Raw genomic sequence first — 18,336 nt, forward strand, 5'->3', positions numbered from 1 at the left:
CACAAGATCAAAATGAAACTTACATCTTTTCTGATTATTTTAATGACATTAATTTCATGTGAAATTTAGATTTTCTTGAAAGCGTTAATTCTATTTCTCTTTATGGTAAAACTCATCTGGCAGAATAGATGGTTGCCTCGGTTTATGTTGTTATTAAAAAACAAAAACTGCATCCTGGCAATTAATTTTATGCAGAATCGTTATGTGTGCACTCAAATTTAATAACACATTTAAAAGTATTTTGAGAACAATATTTACGGATGTAAATAATTCCATTTAAATTATTTTATTGTTTCCATTATCTTTAGTTTTTTAGTTAAAAATAACGAAATAATAGTTTTAAACCCCACAACCTTATTTCTGTTCGAACGTGTGGTTTATTGTGAACATCAAGTAAAACGTAACGTAAACGAACGAAGTCAAACAAAAATGTCACACCAACCGAGAACTGCGTATTTTGTGTGTGCTAATTTAATTGAATAATTGTAAATTAATTACTTTTAGTGTTAACAACTTGCACCTCTTTTAATCGTTTATATATGTGAGGGTCAAAGTGATTATACCTATCTTGGGTTCGAGTCATTAAAGTGTTATGATTATGGACGAACGAGATTTGAGTCTTTGTGAATTGTTATAAAAATATATCACAAACGATTGTTATTAACGAAGGAGTAACACTACATAAACCTAGACGTGAGTAATAATGATTTATTGTCGATCATCACACGTTCTTCTCTGGATGTAGAAAACCAAGATGGCGGATTGCTCGACTTTTATTATTTTTCATCATTTTGTTTATTTCTGTAAATATATCGACTGGCGGTTGTTGTATTTCTTTTGTTGTTACTTTATATAGTTGCTTACAGTCCTTGATGTTGGTTTTAACCTTATTGAAGGGATGTGTCTTTGTATAGCAAAGGGTGAATGAACCTGTAGAAACCTGTCTAACTTTTATACAAAGTAAAAAACACCACTGCATGAGTATAAAACCTTATTTCTAAAAAGAACGTAAAGTATCGCCGTAAACCTTCATAAACATCGTTTGAATTTAGTTCGTTTTATACGAAGTTCCATGCAAGTTTATAAACAACAATTTATCATGTAAATAATGAGTAATAATGTATGAATTGTGAACAATAATCTATTGACGCACATTTTAAGTTTATCTAGGTCACAAATTAGTCTTGTGGCCTATAAAGACACATAAATCACTTTATATTTCTCATTATAAACTATAACTAATTATTTCGCCCCGGTTTTGCCTGTGTGAATTATAGTTACCATGTATTAGAGTAGTTTGTATCTTCAGCGAGTTCTAGCTATTAACCAACTCATTTGCTATAGTAGTCCACTGCTGGACATAAGCCTCTCCCAAGTTGCACCACCACACTTGGTTCACCGCCATCCACATCATCTTAGCCAGCTACCCAATTGCATGGGCATCAGTTCTATATAAATTCTAGCCAAATTTCATTAATTGCTGGAGTTGAGCTCTAAATGTGTAACAAACAAACAGATATTTATATTTATTGCATGTATTAGATAGTGTGATAACCATCTTATAACTTATTAGTTCTTGTTGACCACATCTATTAAGGTCACCTTTATTATATACTAACGGATCCTATTTCTGACCTGTATTTGATAAAATAAACAACCCCACATTACTGATTCTCCACCATGAATCTCACTTAAGTTGGCTTAGCAGTTTTCGAGATGAGTGTCTTTCAACAAACAACTACATTTTTACTTTATATCACTAGTTGAACTAATATACTAAAGAAATTCGTAAACATTAATCATAATATTTATGGATTTGTGAAAAGGATTTTAAATCACAGGCCTTCTTAAGAATATCTCACACATAAATGCTAAATACCTCTTTTACTATTTGAGTGGTGATTTCCCTGTTAGCCAAGTATTTGTGGGATCCACAAACTCGTCTGAGTCCCGGTGTCTATGTGCAAGTATTTAGAATATCAGCGAAACTCTCTGTGTTGCAAGGATCGAATTCCTGACGTATGAAAGCTGTCTTCTATTAATAATAAAACATATATAAACAATAAGCAAACAAATACCAATGTAAAACAGGCTGAGAATGTAAAATTCATCTTAATGATAATGTAAAAATTAATAGCAGGAAGTTTGCAAATGATACTGTGAGATTCAATTTAAGATTATGATGTAGATGACTTGTATATACTTATGATAAGTGGACTATATCCATGCATCAACAACACGCTGTTAATTCTGCTTTGTAGCCAACAAATTGTTACAATTAGAATCAATTAAAATGTCCCACAATAATTCTGGTGCCTCATGACTAAGCTTGCTGATATATTTAGCTTTTTTATGTGTGAATTGTTTAATTATTACGTGTTATAAAAGCTTACATGTAGCAACAGCTGCACTTAGTCTCATCTTGGTCAAAATTGAAATTAAAAGTATCTCTTGTAAGGTTCTATTGAATCATTTAGTGTTGAAAATGCTAGATAAACAGAAATTAGTACTTTTATCTTCTGTGCATGGTAGTGGTACAATTTTATTGAAGTTTTATCTGCATCATTAGGGTTTCTGAAGTCCAGGTGAACTGGTGAATGCTATCTTTTATCTATCCTAATATTATAAAGGTATGAATTTACTCGTTCATGGCATATCTTTCTTTAAGATTTTCATGAAATTTTATATTAAGTAAACTCATGTTGAAAGAAAGGACGAGTAGGTTGAGCGGAGTTGCCGACAAAAGCTTGTCTTTCTATATTTTTCTACACAGTTCAATTTTATCGACTTAAAATCTATCCCCTTTTATTTGTTGCCAATGTTGCACAATTCTTGCGAAATTTACGCCACTGTGATGCAAATTTCTGTCAACTATGACCCTCGAAATACGTCGTAAGTCTTCGCACTGGAAAAGTTCAGTCTTCAAGTGACTACCGCCATAGAAACTCGTAGAAACTATAATAATATACGTCGTATCTGCAAAGTTTAACCGGGGAGTTGGTGTCTTAGGTCATTCGATTATTCCTTTCAAGCAAACATTTAAACTGCACGTCTAGCCGAGTGGTCGAGGTCACCACGCCGAACTCACTGCGCGAGTCTTGTTGTTCTTGTTGCGGGTTCGATTCCCGCGTAGGACAAGCATTCATGTGTTCCACGAATGCTTGTTCTGAGTCTGGGTGTCTTTGTGCACGTGATTTGTATGTTTGTGATACCCCCGCGATACAAGGATTAAATTCCTTAGTGCGGGAGTATGACAAATAATAATTCATCTTTATTAATATAGATTGGTACCAGTATTAATATAGCCTATATTTTACATTTCAGATGGTAGTTCGTTGGCGGAACATCTTATGTGCTAGCTAAATACAAAACAACAGAAATGGGTCAGCAGACTTCTAGGAAAAGTGAGTATTTATTGACTAGCTATGCTATGCATCACGGGTTTTACATGCGTTCTAGTCTGGCTTTATAATCTTGGAAGCCAAGTCATAATTTTGACTGTAAAATAAAATATCTTTAGAATACAAGTTATGATCAATTACACAGAGATTGGAATAGATGTGAATCGTAAGGGTATTTGAATAAATCTAATAATATAAATCTGTTTAGTCCGTCAGGCAGATTTTCAAAAAATATTGAAAACGTATTTTTCATAAGGAAGATTATAAGCACTTTAAGATGATGAATTGTATCGTAGTGGGAGCTAGTGACATCAATTCTTTGTAAAAAGCGTACTTGTATGTGATGTCACACGAGCTTTTAAATCACTGTAACGCCTTAATGTTTTTGTTAAGAAAAAATACGCTTCCAGTATTTTTTGGAAAGTGTGTTTGACGGACTAAGCAGATTTTTTTTGTCAAATATCCTATTAAAATTAGTTTCCACAAGATCAGTGACTACTATTTATATACAATCTTAAATGATGGATAAATTGCACCCAGACAGAACAAATGATCGTGCTCATCACAAAAGCATTTGTCCTGGGTAGGAATCGAACCCACTACCTACGGTATGCCACTCATGGTGAACCACTTAACCAAAGGACCAGTCAGATTTGTTTACCTATTCATTCCACACCTGTTTAAGACGCTGTGGTCCATATCGTTACACAATACACAATACTTATACACAATGGATATTCGTAGAAGAATGTTCTGTTGTCATGTGTAGGTACATTCTGTAGTTGGAGAGTTTGAGATGATACCATTGTACGTAATTACGTACCTACGTATGTGTATGTTTACGTTACACGACTGGTCAAGTGTGTATCGGACTAACGGCACAGAGGGTTCGTATAAATAGGCTAAAGAAAAGCCAAATTGTAGTAAAAATGGTCTACCATCGATTTTTTTTGCGTGGAAAACGTTTCTCGGAGGAACTCGTTATGGCACAGATGATCACCCATCCACGGACCACCGATTTGTTTTTTTTTGATTAGGTGGGGGAATCCTCATGTGCACCCACGCCCTCGGGGTAGGAAATGTGTAGTGTCAGACTCTTACTGACTAAACCTGAACCGCCGTGCTACGTCATCCGCGTTTTTGTGTCGGTGTACGGCATTGCGTTGCAATCCTCCGATTTTCGGTCAACTTGTTCAGTAATTTTTGTTTAGCCTCCTCCATACCTGGTTATATCTTTGTGGTGTATTACACATATTATATTATATGATATGCTATGTTCGTCCACTAGGCGGTGAGTGCACGTGTGGTTGTGGCGCGTGGGAGCGGCGCCGCTACGCGGAGTCCCCCAGCAGCGTGCACCGCTACGTCAGCGCCGTCACCGACAGGTACACACTTCATTATGTCTATATATCATCTTGGTTCATTGGTAGAGAATTAGAAACTTATTTTTATAGTGTTACGTGATTATGTAAACTTCTATTGAACACGAGTGGATGGCCCTTGGTAGATGCTTCATTTAACAATTTATTTACACAAAAATTCTTAATGTGACTTCTAGTGTCCTTGAATTTATCCTGTGAAACAAAAAACTCAATAAAATATACTTGATTTAATGATTATCTATGTCTTTGAAACGTGTGGTACAGAGTATTATCCCAAACCTATGTTTTGCGTCGTGTCGCGGCCTAGATACCCGCGTTGGAGAAGCATTTTTGCTATCTACAAAATCTTGTTCCGAGTTTCAGTGTCATTGTGATTTGTGTTCAAGTTAAGATTTACCTTAGTGTGGGATTTACGCGGGACGTCATTTTCACTAAATTCACCGTAATCTATCATACCTAGATGCGTAGTGCAATAAGTATGTGTGCCTGGATGTCCAGATGGAGCGGGCGCGAGTGCGCGTGCCGGCGGCGGCGCTGGCGGCGGCCCGCCTGCGTGTGCACCGCCTACCGCCGCGTCAGCGACGACCGGTACGGGGACACCACTGTCAATAAACATTCTTATTTCAGACAACCTTTACACCGTTCATAGTATGGGAAAGAAAAAAGATACATGTATTAGAGAGACATACTATGAGTACTAAACAACTGATGAACATACATATTGACTGACATAATCATTTGTAAAATGGTCTGGGTGTAATTCTAATGAATGCTCGTCCCTTAAATATTTGTTCAGGGTGGGAATCGCACCCACGACCTCTGATATAACAGTCAGGATTTTAGGAATGTATAAGCATGTTTATCAGTTATGTATTACATCTTTCATATTTTTTAAAAAGCGACTCTCGCAGCATGGAATTTATTCCTTGAGTCGCGGGGAGTTTCACAAACATTCAATTCACATGCGTCGAGACTCCTACCTTGCCTGGCTATATTGGTATCGGTTCCTAGTCTAAATACCGAAACTTATACAGCAACTGTCGATCTGATATCAAAGCTATTGTAATGGATAACTAACAACATTAATTGTGATAATAATTAAATTAAATTAATATTATTATTTTTGTTTTTGTTACAGTTTGGCAGCAGTACTGACGTTGGGCGCTAGAGACCTGCGGAGGGAGTTAGACGCTATTGTCATAAACACAGGTACGTACAAAATTGAAAAAAAAAAACACAAATTTATAAAAAACAACACTCCTGAAAAATGTATAGAAGTTCCCACTCTCGCCCCCAATATCTTGTTAATTAAATGAGTGAACCGTTTATAATAAAACGGCTAACCCATTCCAGAACGATGCTACTGACATCTTTAAAAATATGACAGCATTTTGAATTGATGTTAATAACAACAAAACATCCGACTAATATTATAACCGCGAACTTTAAAACATCCCATCCATGTTTAAAGTGTTTGGTACTCTTTCACGCAAAAACCACTGAACGGAATTGGACGAAATTTGGTACACGGACAGTTTATGACTTAGATTAAAAGATTACAGACAGTTTTTATCCAGATTTCATTTTCTTCTGTGTCCTTTTTCGGTTCGTAGCGGCAACCGCTGGCAACAGCTATTGTGTTTAAATGATTGATCTATGTTATATATTGCTTCAGACGGTGACTCAAGCAGGGACAGTGGCGAGCAGACCGCTGAGGTGTACGTCCTGTCCGTAGCTCCCAGACCGTGAGTATTTTGGATTTATTCAGAAATTGTTCATAACAAATGGATAGATTTTCGATTTACATGTGTTATGCTACTAATCATACTAATATTAAACGCGAAAGTTTGTATGTATGGATGCTTGGATGTTTGTTCCAATTTCATGAAAAAACCACTGAATCGATTTCGACGAAACTTGGAACACATATAGTTTATGTTAGCGTTAGATGGTAAGTAAGAAGCCAGCAAGTAATTTTTAGCAGCGTGAGCGGAGCGAGAGTAGCCTCCTGTCGCGAGCTTGACAGAACACTGACACCGAGCCCCCCCCCCGCGCCCCGCACTCCCCCTGTACGACGCCCGCTACTCCCGCTCGCGCGCACACTGACTGTTTATTTCAAAAACAAACAATTATAATTCAAAATGGGTACATTTTTTACGTATTTCAAAAACATATAATTATAATCAAATAGTTACATAAGAGAGGTATACGCGTCAGTAACAGTTTATATCCAGGATTAACCCATAGAATTGTTTAGTCTCGATTTTATGTTCCCGTGGGATCATTTTCGATATGTAGCAGGATATTGCAAATCCGCCTAGATAATATCCCGTATCTGACAAATATAATCAATTTTAGTTATCGCGGCCATATCAGTAACAAATCGAAGCTAATTCTGTTTTGAACTTCCCCTGTAAAACTAGATGTATGGTAGATTCGCGGATTTGAACTATCCTCGACAATGTGAAAAAGACTTATTAATTTATAATATGATGTCTTTGCAGAACGGAAGGTGAAAGCACTCAGGACAGACGGACGGAGCTCACACAGACCAATGATGCCATCAGACTTCATCCACACTTCCAGGTATGATACATTCATCTAAATAAATTAAGAATTATTGGAATCAAAAATAATTCTAGCATACAAGGAACTGACATGAAACTGAGTGTAGGGTATTTGACTAAAGAAATAGGATATTCAAACAAAAACGACGACCTCCGTGGTCGAGTGGCGTACGCACCGGTTTCAAGGTGTCGCTAGCTCTGAGGTCCCGGGTTCGATCTCCGGTCGAGTCAATGTAAAAATTCACATTTCTACATTTTCCCGGGTCTGGGTGTTTGTGGAACCTTCGTTGTATCTGAATTCCATAACACAAGTGCTCTAGCAACTTACTTTGGGTTCAGAACAATGTATGTGATGTTGTCCGCATTTATTATTATTTATTTATTATTTTACACGAGATTTCTTATGGTCTTAATTTATACAGCCATACCATTTTATGAATGGATGTCTGTTCCTCTTTCACGCAAAAACCACTGAACGGATTTCGACAAAATTGTTACACAGATAGTTTATAACCTAGATTAACACATGGGATCATTCCCCATTTTATGTTTCCGTGGGATCATTTTTCGATTTATAGCGGGCAGAGCTACAATCACACTATGATTAATAGGAGCAGAGCAATATTGACATATCTTACAAATAAGGGCAGAAGTTGCGTTAAAATTCTAACTAAATAGTGTTTAGGTCAAATACATATTGTTTGTTGTCTTGTTTAGGGTGTGAATAAAATATATCGGTCATTGAAGTATTTATGCCATGGGAATACTGGTGGAGGTTATCACAATGATGACTACTGTGCGTTACTTGTCACGGGTTCGATCCCCGTATTGAGTGATACTTCTTAGGGTCGCACACAGGAAATGGTGTTTCTTGCTAGCCTTAAAATGTCATGAGAAAGTGATGATGGCTATCGTATTTGCAGAATAAAATCATTACTCAATCGAGCCTATCTTTGTCCATTGCTGGATATAGGTCTCCCCTAAGTTGTGCCATAATCCCTGGTCCTCCATCGCCCGCGTCTAGTCGGACCCAGTATACAAAGTTGCAAAAACTACTTTCGATAAAATAAAACACACTTTCATGGTATGAAAAATTTAAATTTCGTAGACTGATTTTCGTTATCCAGCGGCGGCGTTATTGTTTGCTGGAAAATCTTAACACTGCCATTCAGAAAATGGCTATTAACGCACAGCTCCATCTATTGAGTTGTGACCAAACTGCAACAACAAATGTGTACACGTCAACGGTATATATATGTTGAGAGTGAGCCGCCGGCCTCGTGTGCCTCGTGTGTAATGTAGACTCCCGCAGGTGGTGTGCGGCGGCGAGCTGCGCGCGCTGCTGCTGCGGCCCGCGCCCGCGCCCGCGCTCGGGAAGGTGCACACGCAGGTCAGTGCCATACCCCCACTCAATACTTTATTGCTTCCATAATGTACTTACAGGTCGTCATTTTATGTACAATGATCAATTATGGACCCTGCAGGGCCTGTGCCCTGCATTGCATGCCTGCAATGCTGTCATTATGGTAAGTAGTCGTGTCACCATAGGGTAACCAGCTGATGATTGGCAAAGCCATATCGCACACGCAGACATCCAGCTGACACGTACTGCAAGCCAGAGGCAGACCAACGGAGTGCGGCTACAGACACCCACTTCTGATATTTCGAGTGTATTTGTGCATGTGACTTGAATGTTTGTAAACGCGTGATACAAGGATTATAATCCTAAAGACGGGAGTAATTTAAAATTTTCGCTTATTTGACTATGGACAGTGGATGTGGATAGCCAAATAATATAAACTAAATATAGATCACCACGCCAAACCCACTGCTCGACGTATCGCGAGTTCGATCCCCGCGTAGGACAAGCGTTTGTGTGATCCTATAATTGCTTAATCTGAGTCTGGGTATCTTTGTGCATTTGATTTGTATGTATGTAAACCCCCCGCGACAGAAGGACAAAATTCCTTATTGCGGGAGTCGTTTTTAAAAACAAAACTGTTTTCCTCCAGGTGGACTACATTCACTGCCTCGTGCCGGATCTGAAGGAGATCACAGCGTGCTCGTTCTACTGGGGCAAGATGGACCGCTACGAGGCAGAGAGGCTCCTGGATAACAAGCCTGAAGGTAGGACTGTTGTTGTGTATAGACTAGCTTGACAAGTGATGCGACTCGAGTGAATTTTTTCCCCTCGATTCATTCGAGTCATTTTATAATGTCACTCGAATACCACTCGAGTGGTGCCCGAGTGACTCCACCTCTCTAACGTTTATCGAGTCACCTGTGAACAATCTGAAGTTATATGTTTCAGCCTATTTAAGGCAAAGAAAGTAAAACCACACTCATTCTAAACAGAAAGCAGGCAGAACTAGGTTTAAGCGAGTGATGTGTGAGTGACTCCAGTTTACTCGAATCGGAGTCATCTCGAGTCGCTAATTTTTTCACTCGAATACGATTATTTTAATCGCATCACTTAAGCTGAACTAGCAAATGTTGTTATGTCAAATACCAAAATAGGGATTGATTGTAAAAGGTAAAAAAATTAGGGTACTACTTTTGTATGCTGTAGATGAAAAACTAAGAATTTTGACCAATAAAAGCCTGTTACCTTGCAGTGGGACAGTAATGGCTGATAATAATAATAATTGTATCTAAAACTAACTGTTTAGTTGATGTGAAACATTCACATTTAAGTCCAAGATCCCAGGGCTCCCAGACCTTACTTATTTTCTGACGGACAAAACATATGATAGGTTAGTGTAAGTGTGTACAGTGAACCTAAAACCCAGTGACCTATGACCATTTGTCAGATACTAAAGGTACGTAAAAGTTTTACGCACGTATAGCCTGAGGTCTGATATTTATGTATGGTTTTTTCAGTCAATATAGACATTTTAAATAACAAAAAATCCCGGGAAGCCAATTTTTTGTGAAACTTGAAGTCCCCATCGATTCTATATGTGCTTCAAAAGTTATTCGGAGTCAAAAAGAACATCAAACCAAAGTTATAATTCTATATTTCAACCTCATTTATTATTTAATACTTTTTGATAGTTATACAATAAATTAAACTAAACTAATATTTTCATTTTTTAAATCTATACTAAATGAAAAATATACATAATTTACAAAACGTCAAAAAAGACATCTTCATCCCTGCCTAAGTCGGGAAACGTGCCCAGAAGGCTGGCTGCAATGCCACGTTGTATGGCAATGCTAATTCTTTGGGCAATATATATAATTCAATTATTTTTATATAGATCTAAAAATCCACATGTATTTTATAACCAGAATTAGCACAGGATAGTTTTTATCCCGATTCTATGTTCCCGTTTTCCGTCCCGACTTTCGCATAGATGAAGATGTCTTTTTTGAAGCTCTTCAAATTATTTATTTTGTATTCATATTAAGTTTGGTCGATAAAGGCTTCGCCTTCCCCTGCCAATTGCTCCGGTCCTGTGCCAGCCTCAGTCAGACTCGACGCGAGACCTTTACTATTTCATCTCTCCATCTTGCTCCCGGACGACCGACGCTTCTTTTGCTCTGTCTAAGTCCACCGGCCGACACTTCATCTGGCCAAGTGGCCTGCCCAGCTCCACTTCAGCCCAGTGGCGTAGCTATCATAGGGCCAGGTGGTGCAGTGCACCAGGGCCCTCGAGCTCAGGGGGCCCTCTAGCCTGAGCGTTGGAAAAAAATGAAAAATTTAAAAAAATCAAAAAAAAAAATCCTGTGAGCAGGCTCGAGGCTCGAGCCTGCTCACAAGATTATCTTTTTTTTTAATTTCTATTTTTTTTATCCAAATCAGCATCACCAATAACACCAAAATAACACTCCTTATTTAACATTTCCAACACATGCACCAAGCGTCATCGATAAGCTCGTGCTGTTTGTTTGTTATTGTTATTTTAGTTATATGGTAGTTTGGATGAGTACGCCCGTAGCACATTGGATCAGCTCACGTGCTTGACGGTCGTGAGCTTAATTCACAAATTCCGCCCATCAACTTTTTAATGAAGTTTTCATTCGCTCTTGCCTTGCATCAGTTCTTATTTATGATATTCGTGGCGATGTTTTCAACTTTCTGGGGTCTGGAACATACTACAGTAGTTGATGCTAGGTGTATCGCTGACTGTTGTAATCCGTAATTCCCTACTACCAGCCTTATTTCATCAAGTATCACCGCTAATGCTATGACGTTCATTCCGCACATCCATCAATCTGGCACCAAATTCTGTAAAACTCATTTCCGCAAGAAAAATTTCCAATAACAAGATATGAATGATACAGGTTGCAGCACAACGGTAACCGTGTAATTTATGATAGCTCTCAACCTGATCGGCAATCAAAAATAACCAACGTTTTTCTAAACTTAAGTTCAAATTGACAAACGAGATACTATCGAAACTATAATATCTTCTTATGAGTTAATATTGATTTTACCGCATCGTTGCCAAGCAAGCTGTTTTATGGTCCTTTTCTGTTGAGCTTTCTGTAATCTATACTAAACATTGACAAGCAATAAAGGAAAATCTCAGTAGGTACTCCGAAAGTCTAAAATTTCGATAGTTACCAGTTGAAAATTATGGAAAGAAAAAAGGAACTTAGCGGTGCCGCAAAGCGGAAACAACGTCAGGAAAGAGAAGAAAGTAAAAACAAATTGCCCAAGCTAGATAGCTTTTTTACGAAACCGCTTTCTGCTACAGTTCCTTCAACAGCCGAAACATCGGTCAAAAGTGTCAAGTGTTCATTTCTTGATAGCAGACTTGACGCAGCTGTGTTAACTAATAAAGTGATTCGACTAGATCAGGATCCAATAACTACCAATACTACCATCAATGCCCCTGCTGAAAATGACTACCTCGACGCTTCCGTGCAACCTACAGTAGAGGAAACATCCATTTCTACATCTCCGAAAGTTCTCGAAATTTCAAATGACTTGGGAAATTACATGAACAAGAAACTGATTGATAACGAAAAACGTCTGATTTTCGACAAGGGACCTTTAAAACTTCCGGGACCTTTTCCGAAGGACCCCCACCAAGACAACAGGAGCTTTTCAGAAACGTATTACGTTTCTACGTCACAATACGGTCCAGTTGATCTTGGATTTGGACAACGTTCGAACGTCGTACAAGTTCTTCGCAGATTATTTGATATAATAATTACCCTTGCGAAGAGTTCTTTGGCTTTGAGAGGACATCGAGAGGATCTGAGTGAGGGAGGAAATCACGGAAATTTTCTCTCAATTGTCCAACTCGTTGCTAGATACGACCACATCTTGCGTCAAGTTTTGGATATGCCCAAAGGTAAGAAATTATATCGTTTACTGTGTTTATAATTTATGTTATCATAATCTAATGTTTTCTAATCTCTCCATGTTTTTAGGATCAACAAGATATCTGAGTGCAACGATTCAAAATGAAATGATCGAGTGTTTGGGCACCAAACTGGAGAATCATTTATTGGATCGAATCAGGGCGTCACCGTTTTTCACCATCAACATGGATACCACGCAGGATGTATCAAAAGTGGATCAACTGAGCATCGTCGTAAGATATGCAGTGGTATCAAGATCGGAAAATGGACAACCAATCGATATTGAAGTAAAAGAGGTATTTCTCGGTTTCCACGCAGTCAGTAAACACAGCGCCGCGGATTTGGTAAATCAAAATCTCCGAAAAGGGTCTTGATTTTAAAAAGTGTGTTGGGCAAGGGTACGATGGGGCCAGTTTAATGAGTGGTGCGTATAATGGCGTGCAAAAACGAGTTAAAGATATTCAGCCAAATGCAGAATACGTACATTGCGCCAGTCATAATTTGAATTTGGTCATAAATGATGCCGTTCGAGGTTCTGTCGAAATTCAGAAGTTTTTTGCAACAATTCAAGACCTATTTAACTTTTTTGGAAACAGCATCAAGCGCTGGGACCTTTTATCGAAATTCACCGGTGAATCAGAAATTACCTTGAAAAAATTGAATCCAACAAGATGGTCCAGCAGGGTTGATTCAATAACTGCAGTCAAACTTCGTTTTTTCGATATCGTTAAAGCATTGTCCGAAATAACGCTGAAGAGTTCCAGTAAAGACGAACGCAGTGGAGTAGAGATTATCAAATCAAAAATGCTGAATTTTGAGTTTGTCTTTCTTTGTGAATTCATGCGCAGCGTATTGAACAACATCAATTACGTTTCAAAAGTCTTGCAAAAACGTGACATCGTTTTGGACGAAGCGACTAAGGCTTTGGACGGAACAACGGATAAAACGGTTAAAAAAGTATCGAAATGACTTCGAATCCTTCAAATCCAAGGCCACCGAAACCGCGAAAAAATACAACATCGATCCTACCTTCCCAGAAAAGCGACGAAGAAAAACTAAAAAGCATTTCGATGAATTGGCTTCTGATCACCGATTCGAAAACCGGGAAGAATGGTTTAGAGTAACTATTTTCAACGATGTACTCGACATAATAATCGGTCAGTTAGATGCGCGTTTCAGTGGTATGAGTGCAATTTGTAAATCGTTCGACTTCCTCATTCCGAAAAATTTGCTCAGCTGGAATGAAACGGTTTTAGTAAAAAAATGTGATCAGTTTCACAAGAAATATTGCGATATAATTGGACCCACGTTTTCGATGCAATTTCTTAATGTGCATCATCTGATCCTCCCTCAATTGACGGAGACGTGGTCTATTCGCCAGCTTTGCAAGGAAATCATAACGAAATTTGGCGTGCTCGAATGTGACCTTACGGAAGTGTATACAGCGATGCTACTGTTTCACACAATTCCTGTTACGTCCGCGGCAGCAGAAAGATCTTTCAGTAAACTGAAGATCATAAAAAACTATTTAAGAAACAGCATTCGACAAGATCGCCTCCGACATTGATCGTTGATTGCAATAGAAAACGAGGCGGCATCAAACTTGGATTTGAGTGAAATCATAGATGAATTCGCAAAAATTAAAGCGCGCAAGAGATTGTGAATTGGACGGGGAATTCTTTTAAAAATCATTTTTTCTCTTGATTAATAAAAATTCTATATTGTTATGTGCGTCGTTGTTTATTTAGTCCCTTTGTCTTCCACTGAACAGATGAAGATTTTGATAGAGACGACGTATGGATTTAGCCTACAAGGGATGATTCAACCCACTGTTTCCTATTCTTATTCCCTATCAATCATTTTCACATAAATATATAAGTTCAAACTACGCGGAAAGAGGGGAGGAGGGCCCAATTCTCTCCCTCTGCACCAGGGCCTTTGTCCCCCTAGCTACGCCACTGCTTCAGCCTCGTTATTGTGTCACCGATGTCTCGAACTTTGTTTCATTTTCGGATATCCACATTACGGACTCGGTCTTGGAGTTTGATGCCTAGCATAGCGCGTTCTCTGTGCCAGTTTAATCTTATGAACCTCATATGTGAGCGTCCATGTCTCAGCACGATAGGTCATAGTGGGCCACACGCAAGGTTAAAGAGAGACTTAGTTTTTAAGCAATGTGTGTTTTCGTGACTTAATTATATCGTCCGGCTTTTCGAACGCTGTCCTCGTCTAGGAATCTCGTGAAAAGTGTGTAGTGAAGTCTGAATTCCCCCCTCGCAGGCACGTTCCTGCTGCGCGACTCTGCGCAGGAGGAGCACCTGTTCTCGGTGTCGTTCCGCAAGTACGGGCGCTCGCTGCACGCGCGCATCGAGCACTACCAGCACCGCTTCAGCTTCGACTCGCACGACCCCGCCGTGTTCGCCGCGCCCACCGTCACCAAGCTCATCGAGCACTACAAGGTACCTGCACACCCACACCCACACCCACACACACCTAGTGTCTAGTGCATCATACGTAACGCGTGTGTCCGCCAGGACCCGGCGTGCGTCATGTTCTTCGAGCCGATGCTGACGGCGCCGCTGCCTCGCTCCGAGCCCTTCTCGCTGCAGCAGCTCGCCAGGGCCGTCATTGTCTCGCACACCTCCTACGACGGTATGCACTACTCCTCGTATTACATTCTGCTTGAGAACCGACCGACTCCAAGCTATCTCTGTCCATGTCGCAGGAGTGGAGAAGCTGCCTCTCCCGCCGCGCCTGCGGCTGTTCCTGAAGGAGTATCACTACCGGCAGCGAGTGCGCGTCCGGCGCCTGGAGCCGGACCTGTACGAGCACCAGCACTGCTAGGCGAGCCCGACGTGTATACAGAGTGTCGTAACAATCATAGCCCAGTAGTCTATATTTTCACATCGACATGAAAATCGTAGAAAAATACGTTTTCAGGATTTTTTATCAAAAAGACCCTGAGAATTAAATTGGTCTTTCAAAAATGATCTTAAAACCCCTAAGGGGTGAAATTACTAGCAAACATGTTTTATCAAACCCGGTGTTTTAAACACAGTTTTTGTTCATACTAATTTACAAGTTTCTCAGCGAAAGTGATACATGTTTTATTTAAATAAGCGGTAGACACAGAATTCCGATTTGCAACAATAATATAGTGACACATCATAATTATAACCGTGCTACCCGTTATGAATCCAACAATAAATATTCAAAACAACATATTCAGGTTAAGAATCCCTTGTTACGGTCATGTATTTGATGGGTGACCAATGTTATGTGTTATCACTCATCTTCCTAGATTTTTTAAAACTAGTTAATTCTTATGCACAAAAGCTGTGTTCCAAATACCACCGGGTTTCAACATGTTTATAAAGAAACGCCTTGTTATCATTATGTAGAAATAATTCGTATTAAACAAAATGTATATTTTTGACAAATATTAAGAAATCGTTTTTGTTTTAAGAAAACTGTATTGTTATAACTTTGGTCTCTCGATTAATTTAAATCATTAATTATAGTTTGTTTATTGATATTTACGTAAATTTATTAAGTTTAATTTTAGATGGTTTTAACATTTTTGATCCTACAGTCAAATATACAAGACAAATTTCATATATCTTTACTAATACTAGCTGACAGTGACCCAGCAAACGTTTTTTTGCCGCATAAATTATTTATATATTCACCCTTGTATGCACACAAAAATTCCATGTGAATCTGTCAAGCCGTTTCGGATTAGTTTAGCCACAAATACCGCGACACGAGACACATAAAGAAGTAAAGTTTGTGATATTGTAGCGGGTAATCTCAGGATCTACTGAACCGAGTGTGGAAATACTTTTAGCTATAGACAGACACGTTATTTGTGAATGTCATAGGGTTTTATATGAACCTAATAATACCGCCTAACCCACTGAACACGGGTCATTTAGTCCAACATAGTGTGGACTTTATCCACATAACTCTTGCTTTGTCCTGTGTGTTTGACTGTGTCGTTCAAAATGTTACATTTTTAAGTTTATTTAAAGCTATTCTTTGTAATAAGTCACTGCGAATATTTTAAACGAAACGACAATTTACATTTAAATAATACACGGTATTGTAATGCCAATCAGTGTTCGGACTAAGTGTCATGATGCAACTTCAAGTGGTAGACACTTTAGGGTGCAGTTTTGTAATATCTGTGCCCCTTTAAGGTGTTAAAAGCAAGATAGACGACGAACGATTATTGTACTTCTAGTACCATAACTAGCGAGTTAAACAAGTAGATATTACAAATATAACATCGACTGGCCTCATTCAAATTTTATCAAAATCTGTCCAGCCGTTTTTATAGTTGTAAATTGCATTGGGTTTGAAGCTACCCTGAAAATTTCAGCCTGCTAGCTTATCGGAAAGTGCCTCAAAATGGAGTTGAATCCAACCGGAAAGACAAACAAGAAAAGTGAGTGTGAGAAAATGCAGTCATTTATTCAAATTAGGCTACTAAGTAGCACTTTGTCAGAGGGTATCGGAGTCTTGGCCTTAGTCCCACTGCTGGGCTAAAACGTGGACGTTTTTCTTTGGTATACCTTTCTTGTCTCATAGACAAACTACTTAACGAGAAACAATGTGTGTTTAAATAAAATAATTATTTTATTTTAAAACGAAAACATGTTATGGATATGAAAACCTTGATTCTTTAATTATTATTTATGTTTAACAATGTTTTGATATTATTATAAACGTTTTTAATAATATTGTTTAATTAAAGACTGCAATGGATACATAATTATAAGTCGCTGTTAAATCTCGAGTTATAACTACTTGAACCTGTTTTATAGCTTTGGAACTACTTAAATATCTGCCTATAAGACCCACCGCTGGGCAAAGGCATATTCTTAAATAAAATAATGAATAATATACTTAATAACACCAGCCCATGCCACACTGTTTGGAACAAACCACTTTCCAAGAAAAGGACTTATTACACCATTTTAATTAAATCGAAAAGTTTGTGTGATTTAAGTATTCATGCAGTCTTTAGTTAAATATGTAATTAACAACATTGTCTTACTAATACAATACGTGTTAGAAACTGACCCTTGGATTCTGCAAAAATAATTTATGGGGACTGTAACTGGGTATTTAAAATTATAAATATGTTAGTCATGACCAAATAATAATTTACAAATTTTCAATTGCAATATTTAAACCTCAGAAGGGAATCGAACCTAAGACCCCAGGCTTAACTCACCAGTCGCTTCATCAACTGGACTATAGAGTTCACTGACTGAATCATCTATTTTGTTCATTAATTTAAAGTTAAATTAATCAAAATGAATCCTCTAGAATTCATAAGAGGATTAGTTTAAACTATTTAACACGTATTTATTAAGTAACGACGGACCTCTAATTGTATATTTCCAATTAACACGAAAAATAAATAACTGTACATATTAAAAAGTATATAAAGCTATAGTTCTCAAAGCGTACAGTGTGACCGCGTCGACTAGTGACGATATTACAAGTGTTGCACATTATAGAGATCGAGCAAATGTATGGAAATTACAATAAGATAAGTCACGGAAGAGCTCGTGGCTAAGCTATAACTGCTTAAGTGAATCGATCACAGGTTAAGCGACGCTTGACGGTTTGTCCGTAGATGGGTGACCATCTTTGTCATAA

At 38.3% G+C, this 18,336-nt stretch overlaps 2 protein-coding genes across 2 annotated transcripts; both read left to right on the plus strand.

Annotated features, from left to right (window-relative positions):
- Positions 1–394: 394 nt before the first annotated feature.
- On the plus strand, positions 395–18,191 carry LOC113505495 (suppressor of cytokine signaling 6-like). Its single transcript, XM_026888234.1, has 12 exons — positions 395–693; positions 3,325–3,404; positions 4,690–4,786; positions 5,282–5,371; positions 5,922–5,992; positions 6,459–6,528; positions 7,288–7,369; positions 8,663–8,740; positions 9,363–9,477; positions 14,947–15,125; positions 15,201–15,318; positions 15,392–18,191. The coding sequence occupies exons 2-12, from the start codon at positions 3,380–3,382 to the stop codon at positions 15,508–15,510; spliced, it is 1,044 nt and encodes a 347-aa protein (XP_026744035.1). The 5' UTR covers positions 395–693; positions 3,325–3,379; the 3' UTR covers positions 15,511–18,191.
- On the plus strand, positions 10,608–14,937 carry LOC113505496. The gene is made up of 2 exons (XM_026888235.1): positions 10,608–12,656; positions 12,736–14,937. Exons 1-2 carry the CDS (start codon positions 11,933–11,935, stop codon positions 13,038–13,040), a joined length of 1,029 nt encoding a protein of 342 aa, XP_026744036.1. The 5' UTR covers positions 10,608–11,932; the 3' UTR covers positions 13,041–14,937.
- Positions 18,192–18,336: the final 145 nt, after the last annotated feature.

Source organism: Trichoplusia ni, chromosome 26, assembly GCF_003590095.1.
Source record: "Trichoplusia ni isolate ovarian cell line Hi5 chromosome 26, tn1, whole genome shotgun sequence".
NCBI classification, from domain to species: Eukaryota; Metazoa; Arthropoda; class Insecta; order Lepidoptera; family Noctuidae; genus Trichoplusia; species Trichoplusia ni.